The 8,498-nt window shown below is 31.1% G+C and overlaps 2 protein-coding genes across 2 annotated transcripts in view; one reads left to right on the top strand and one right to left on the bottom strand.

Moving 5' to 3' along the window:
- Positions 1–2,982: 2,982 nt before the first annotated feature.
- LOC108694751 overlaps positions 2,983–8,498 on the top strand; it is a 14,858-nt gene continuing 9,342 nt past the window's right edge. Inside the window, exons 1-3 of the mRNA XM_018204411.1 lie at positions 2,983–3,010; positions 3,792–3,906; positions 3,994–4,139. Coding sequence (XP_018059900.1) covers positions 2,990–3,010; positions 3,792–3,906; positions 3,994–4,139 — 282 coding nt within the window. The 5' untranslated portion in view covers positions 2,983–2,989. The remainder of the gene's footprint in view (positions 3,011–3,791; positions 3,907–3,993; positions 4,140–8,498) is intronic.
- Positions 7,434–8,498, bottom strand: part of LOC108694750 — a 12,071-nt gene continuing 11,006 nt past the window's right edge. Inside the window, exons 9-10 of the mRNA XM_018204410.1 lie at positions 8,309–8,442; positions 7,434–8,052 (exon numbers count right to left, since the gene is read on the bottom strand). Of these exons, the coding sequence (XP_018059899.1) occupies positions 7,702–8,052; positions 8,309–8,442 (485 nt within the window). The 3' untranslated portion in view covers positions 7,434–7,701. The remainder of the gene's footprint in view (positions 8,053–8,308; positions 8,443–8,498) is intronic.

Here is an 8,498-nt window from a genome sequence, read left to right as displayed (position 1 = left end):
GAAAGGTTTTCGTCAAGAAGTGAATGAAAAGCGGTCTATTTCGCATGAAGCGAAAGACCGGTTTGTGTCGGAACAAACGAAGTAAGATTTATATCGAAAAAGAAGAATGATTTAAGAATATAAAAAATTAGAAGGGTCTATATAGCTATAGGCAATATTCATTACTTATAAATTACACAAATTTAGTTACAGAAAATTAAATAATAGAGGAAAACCTCCTATTATTAGACAGGCGCTTAATATGAGATAGCGGCGTTTTTGCTAAACTAATAAACGCTATCTATTGGTTCCACCAATAGATGAATTTATTGCTCTTGGATCGAAAATTATTTAGTAAAAAATTCATTATTAGATCATACCTGTAGTAAAATAAGATTTTAGAATTTTAGATGTCTTCAAATTTCATTGAGAGCCTTTAAACCTTGTTATTTAATAATAATTTATAAATAAATATTTGACAATAAATTCTTCATGTAGAGTAAAGTCGTTAGAAAAATATGGGATATGTTGAATTGTTTAATTACAGAAGTTTAGATTTGATGATCGTAAAACCATAAGGCATGAAAATCATAGTATGAGATATCCAGGGTATTTCTAATATGAAATAACCCATGTTTCTATGCTATATATAGTGAAAATCGCTAAAGTATAAATATTATTGTACAATAATAAAAAAGACAACCGGAATGAATGTTAAATGCTTATTTTTGCGATGCTTGATTCCAATTACCTGAAGACGAGTTCTGGAGATCGATTCTGTATCTTAAAATGAAATGAAAATTATAAAAGCGAATTTACTAGAATACTGATTATTTCATTGGTCAACACCTAGTAAATTTGCTCGCTTTTATAATTTTTATCTTGTTTGAAGATACAGAATCGACCCTTTGAATATAATCGCATGCTTATTTTTCGCGCACGCTGTGTTTGTTTGTAATTTAGAAACATTAAATAAAGTTTTTTTAATTGTAATTGAATTGTAACTGATATACTTTGCGTTTCTCGAGGTATCTCATATTGTAGAAGCACAATTTTTTGATTTTGCGATTTGTTCGATTTGCACTTTTTACATTATTTTTAATTTCAAATTTTTCAAAAAAAATGAAATTTGAATTAAATTTTATATAACGTTATTTTAAAGCTTATTAAATTCCCTTCAAAATAACTATCTATTATTTTTTTAAATTCTGCCTATGAACTTCTAGCATTTACCCAAAATGAACTCGGTATCTCATAATAGGAGCCTTTCCTCTATATGAATAAATGAGTGCGAGAAACAGGAAAATGAAAATCAAGATGATTCCTGTTCTCAGTCATACCACTAAAATTTATGAGAAAAAATATATTACGCTATAATCTCTTCTTTAATTTATATAAATATGAATTGAACCATTCTTCTTTTTTCTCGATGTACTTTGTATACGTTCCGATATAAATTGATTTTTATGTCTTATGAAATAAATCGCTTTTCATTCATTTCTTGATATAAATCTTTCTTTATGTTTTTCTCGATATCAACACTTTCTATAGCGATATATTGAATTTTTATCTTTTGCCATAATAAAAATTATTTCTCACAGATTTCTTCCCATTTTAACATTAACGTTTTCTCTTTAAAATAACAAAAAACAAATTAAATCTGAGCTAATGAGAGTCAACACGAGTGGAGACGCAATAAAATTTGACAAATAAATTTATTAATACAAAGTGTTGGTGTCATCTTTATTTTAAATCTTGAGAAATCTTGAACGTTTCGATTCTTTTTGGAATCTTCATCAGCAATCTTCTTAATCCATAATAGATTTTCGTGAACAATCAAGGTAGAGTCACTCACAGGTTGCCAAAAATGTAGTGTAATCTGTTTAAATTCATAAAATTGAGATATTTTAAATCAATCAATAAAGTAACAAGTAACTCACCCACACGATCATCAAATCTCCTCAAATCTCCTGTAATTTGGATGATATATTACCCAGCAAACAAGAATGGATTAAAATGAATTGAAATTTTTTTCAATCCGAATGCGTATTTTAAATAGCGAATACTTTTTTTGGATTTAATTGGATTCAATTGGATTCAATTAGATTCAATTGGATGCAATTAGAAAAACTGCATTTCCTATTCAATTTTGAATTGAACGATATTCACAATGTGTATGTTGTGCACAGAAAAAGCTAATATTATTTTTAGATTGAAAAGTATAGAGATATACTCCATGCAATTCCTATAAATGAATGCATTCAGGATTGAAAAGCATTCATTTTAACATTCGTGAATCAATATTTCTGAAAATGTGAATCCATTTCAATTCATTTCTATTCATTCTCGTTTGCTGGGTAATGTTCACAAATAATCGTATTATATAATACATTTTATATAGATTTGATATATTAAACTCTAAACCATCCGGAGTGACAAATTTGTCTAACGATCGTTTAAATTGACAAAGATTGGATTGATGGAAAACAATAAGTCATAATAAATATAAAATATAAAGACAGTACATTCGTATTAATGTTACTGATTTTAACATATATAACGTATATAACATATTTAACATATATAATATCAAGTCATATAATAAATATAATAAATATAAGAACAGAAAATTATTGTAATAGTTTAAAATATAAGAGTTAAAGTATCAAAAAGAAAATCTGAAATAACCAGTCAAAATTTAACGCGTTTTCTCTTCAGACCGTAATTTGAACGCGTCAACGTTGGCTACGTTCAGCGAACTTAACAGTTGAACGAGCGCTCGCTGTTATTAGTGTATTCTTCTAGATCATCCAATCAGCATTTTAGATCTGGAAGAATATATCAATAGCAGCGAGCGCTCACTCAATTGTTGAATGAATGCAGCCGTTATGTTGGCGACACTCGGTGGCAAGTAAACTATTCCTCACGAAAACGCTGAAAATCGTTGCTCTTTTTGTGATGAGAGATTTCTCTTCGCATTAGCTGCATCAGGAGAGCAAATTCGCGAATTATGGATCTTAAGCAGGATCAGGTATACACTCAGCAAACGAGAATAGATTAAAATGGATTGAAATTTTTTTCTATCCGAATGGGTATTTTAAATAGCGAATACTTTTTTGGATTTAATTGGGTTCAAGTGGATTCAATTAGATTCAAATGGATGCAATTAGATTGAAAAATTGCATTTCCTATTCAAAATTTTGAATTGAACAGTATTCACAATGCGCAGAAAAAGCTAATATTATTATTTTTAGATTGAAAGGCATAGAGATATGCTCCATGGAATTCTTATCAATGAATAAAAATACATTCAGGATTGAAAAGTATTCATTTTAACATTCGTGAATCAATATTTCTGAATCTATTTCAATTTATTTCAATCCATTCTTATTCAATCTATTCTTTTGCTGGGCAGTAAAACATAAAGTTTGTTCGCATGACCCAATATGCCCCTTGCCATAGTTTCTACTCACTCTAATGAGCGCATTGGAGTGAATAAGAGCTATGATAGAAACATATTGGAGCATGTTGGAGCGATGCGAACAAACTTATATTTTATATTAAAACTGATCTTTGTTACAATTTTTGTAATTACTGCATTTTTAATATTCGAATGATAATTTAATATAATGTTAATGTCTTATTTAAATATTTTATGTTAAATTGATATTCAATTTTTTTTAAATATTGAAGTAACAATTTATGAGTAAGTAAATAAATAACATATTATGATATAAAAATAATGTATTTTATGACTTAAATTTTAATATGAATAAATAAAATTAATTAAAGCTAATTTAATATATTATTAGAATCAGTCAGTTCCATCGACTATCATGCCGATGTCTTACGAGGAAATGATCCGCCAACTGAACGAAGCGCAGATGGAGCTAAAAATCAGATACGAACAGGCGTCAAAGTTAGCAAGTGAGTGCTCTTCGAAAATCTCCAAAAATTCTGTTCGGAAAGGTATAATTAAGAATATCGATGTTCAAAATAAACAATTTGTTGCAGTTGATTGCGCAAAACTGCAGTTGGAGTATCTAAAGCTCTACAAGCCGCAATTGTTACAGATACTAGAAGAGCTGCGGGACATTTCTATATCCGCGGATTCCGTCGATCCGCCGAATGATGGCGATATCGAATCGCGCGATAACCAGGTAAGAATATTATTTTTGTATTAAATCGGTTCTTGTTAAAATGTGTGTTGAATTTTTAACATGTCGAGTGATAATAATTTAATATAATAGATTGTATTACTTGAATATTTTGTGCTAAATATTTTGTGCTTGTGATATTCAGTCTTTCTTTTAGTATAAAATAACATATTTTATAAAAGAGTAAGTAATCAAATAACATAAAAATAATATATTTTAAAACTTAAGTTCTAAGTAAAATGAATAAAATCATTTAATTTAATATTATAAATATATAATATAATTTGTTTTACTGAAGAAATATGCTTCCACAATTTGCTGACAAATTGTGTCAGTATCGTATTTTTTGCATAATATTTGTGTTACTTCTTAATACTCATCTCAAATTAAATTAACAAAATTTGAATGGATCGATGATTGAAATGTTATATTTAACACAAATTTTCCAACTCTGTGTGTGTGTGTGTGTGTGTGTGTGTGTGTGTATGTATGTGTGTGTGTGTGTATGTGCAGTTTTGGCCAAAATTAGAACTTATATTTTTTACATTCATCTATATTTCTTTTATCTTTATTGTTATCTGTTGATTACCAGCATTATTATAAATTTATAAAGAACTTTTGAAACGAAGGACAATGTATAGCAAATATCATAAATTAATTTTTAAATTAAAATTTTATATTAATAAGATGCCCCTAATATTTTTAGCCAAAACTATATATTGCAAAATTATGAGTGTATACAAGGTTCATATTGAGGCATTGAGCTGCAAAACGGACGCATTTATGTTGAAATGTATTTATTATATTTCGAATATACTGACACATCGACTGACACATCGATATGCGTATCGATATCCGTATAACGCCGTGTAACGTAAATATTTGATATAGTAGACAGTAATAATAGATATAGATTTACGAAGATAGATTCTTTGGAAGCCGTCAAGTATCCTTTCATTTTTCTCTATCTTTATATTCTTCTTTCTCTCGTCACGTCTCCCGGCGTTGAAAAACGCATTAAACTGGCGATTCCGCGTGTAACTACTATCTGCGAGAAATTAAACGCGAATAATCGCGCTAATGTAATCCTGATTGGCGCGAGCACGGAGAATTAATGCGCTAAAGGGAGACACATGCTCTTGTTACTTTTTTTTGGGGATACTTAACATAATAGTTTACACATATATTTTTTTTACGGTCATCGAATCCCGTCCTTTCGATTTTCATTTGCGAGGCGTTCGTCCAAACTCTCGTTCGATGAAATTTTGCGATCCTTTTCGGTGGCGAACGTTCGCGAAGTTCGATTTTCGTTACGATCAATTGTCGTGCGAATAAAATCTCTGTCAGGGATATCATTATTGTCTTTATAACTCGTTAATCGTTGTTCAGTTCAATGTAGGAGAGAAAGAATGGACGTATTTTCAGAAAGCCGTCCAGACGAATCCCAAGCAGAACAATAAGTCACGATAATGTCAAAATAATATTAAAATGAATCGTAAATGATTGAAAAATGACTTTTTTAAATGATTTTGGAATTATTTTGACATCATCTTGATATCATGATAACTTATTGTTCGACTTGGGATAGCACACCTCGCAAATAGATAAAACATCCTTTTCCCTTAATTATAGATATATCTATTCTCTCCTTTTAATCTTTCATAAGCTTATTTTTTTTTAACAAATAAAACGCATCAATTACTATAATTAGATATCATCTTCTTTTTCTTATAATTTTTTATAATTTTTTAATTCAGGATTTTGAAATCTCGCTCTGATGAGGAATTTATACGCATCATATGCAAAAAATGTTGTTTTACATATCAAGTACCATCATATTTTTGAGATCTCGAATCGAAAAGAAACGGATAAATGGAAAAAACGGATAAACTCCACACTCAGAAAAAAAACATAATGGCAATTGTAAAGGTGACAATTATATAAATAAATTAAATAAGTGGAATCAGTATATATAGTTGAATATACTGATGTAATTAAATAAACTATTAATAGTTGCAATAATTATAAAATAGTTAATTATCAATGTGTTAATTCTACACATTAATTCTACACATAAAACTTATATTTGTCATCTTTATATATACTACCACTATATCTTTTTTTCCGAGTACATTTGCAAAATTATTGTTTTTTCTTCGTACTACTTTTTTTCAGCATTCTGAGAAAATTAATACGTCTCTGTCATTCTGATCCATTTTAATTCGATTCGAGAATGATTCTTCGTACATCGTTTAATCCTCAACTGGTACCATACGTACAGTATCTTCATGATTAAAACACACACAAGGGATGCATCATAAAATTATCGTATTCGAGATATCGGGCATCCGAAAAAAATGTGATATCAGATGTCCGTAATTATCCGGCCAGATAATCGGATATTTTTCCGGATATCTGGTACTAATTCTAAAGAAAGAAAAAAATAAGAAAAAAATATCGATAATAATTTTCTTTATCTTCTCAACGTGAAAAGGAAAAGAAGAAAGATGAACTGTGCAAGAAGTTTAATAATTTTTTCCTTGCTTTTCTTTTTTTTTAGAATTTTTAGAAATTATTATATGGATATTCGATCAGTTATAGGACACATACACCGGTATCACATTCTTTTCGGATATCAGATAATTTTATGATCCTGTACATTCCTATCTTGGAAATCTATGCTGTATGGATTGTATAATACTTTGTGAGGATTAATCTTGATTCATGCTTCATTACGACGGAAGATTCTTTAACCCTTTGTGGACCGGCAACCTCATTTGAAGTCATCTCTTTTTATTTTATGAACTGCTTGCTCTCGATCTTTATAAAGCTTAACTTATGAAGCTATGAAAAATTTGATGTTTCGAATCTGAGATCAAAAATAAAAAATTACAAAAAAATGGTGGATTTAATATAGCGGAATTTAAAAAAATAATTTGACCGTCGTAAAACTCTTAGGGAATTTTTAAGTGCGAAGTATAACATCAAGTTTTCAATTTTGCTTTATTTCAAGCTCATCAGTGCTACATAAACAATACTAATTTCTAAACTGATTTTCAAACTTTGATTATGAACCTTGTGATATTAGATCTTCATTTACGGAGACTATTATTTTTCGATATTTTCAGGCTATATTCAAACTCAAAAGTACTTAATTCTTCCGAAACCGAATTTCACGGTAATCGGATTATTTTTTGGAATTTAAATTTACAATTTTGAGGCCAGAATCGAATTCAGCGACTCCAAAAACACTCAGAAAACAAAATCTTCCATAAATTATTTTATCAGAAAGCTCCGGTCCTCAAAGAGCAAGATTAATAATAGTAAACCGCCGATTATCCGGACAAAGCTTCTAAGTAGAAAAGAAACGTAGGCCAAAAATGATTGAATAAAATAACAAATGTAAGGAACAACAACAAAGTTTCGACATAAATTAAAAATCTCTGTTCACATCGGATCATCAGAGGGACTCGATATTCAGGCGATACCCGGTTAATCCGGATAACTGGCGGTCCACCGTATCGTGCGGCCGAACCGGGGTGGCTTCCTCTCGCTCGCCTGATTCTTAGCGTTCGTACATGGTTTGCTGCAACGCGTCGAGGGCGCCTTCATGGTGGGAGCGATGCCCGGTGCCCTCATACGCTGGCGACGTGCGGAAATATCGATGTTCATATCGTGCGTGATATCGTCGCAAACACGAGTCGCGGGCATTCCGCTCGCGACACTGCGTAGTCGCCGCTCTGGGCGGATGTAGTTGCGATAGCAGCAACGCGGTGTTTGCGCATGACTGCCTCTCGCTCTCGTGCACCGCCGACATCCGCGGCTGCTCGTCTCTGGACTCCAACGCGTCGCACACCTTGTCGGCCTCCAGGGCGAAGTTGGCGAGGCAGGGTAACAGCCCCTCCTCGTCCTGCGTCTGGTAAAAATCAGTTTGCTGTAGCCTTTCCGTAGAACAAGGAATTTACAGGAACAGGAAATTAGAGCGGAGTGTTCTTTAAATCTTGAACCTATCTTAATAGAGTTCCCTGATGAAAATTTTTCTTAGTGTTTTGTATAATTTTTCAGAATTTCTGGATATATTTTAGAATTTTTCAGAATTTTTCTATAATATTTTCCTTAAGTTCTGAATTATCAAAAATATCTATAACATAAAAAGGGTCTATATAACTTACGCAAGCTTTGCAGATTTGCAGTTTCACACAGGGCACATAGAGCATCCGAGACGTGTCGCCGGCCAAATTATCTACAGTTCGGCATCGCCATTCGATACTTTCTAATTCCGGGCAACTTTTAGGCTCCTCGATGACTGTATAATTCAAACAATAATTATATTATATCTGCATTTTATATGTATGTATATAT

The sequence above is a fragment of the Atta colombica genome, unplaced genomic scaffold, assembly GCF_001594045.1.
Source record: "Atta colombica isolate Treedump-2 unplaced genomic scaffold, Acol1.0 scaffold123, whole genome shotgun sequence".
NCBI classification, from domain to species: domain Eukaryota; kingdom Metazoa; phylum Arthropoda; class Insecta; order Hymenoptera; family Formicidae; genus Atta; species Atta colombica.
This window is presented reverse-complemented; position numbering and strand designations above follow the sequence as displayed.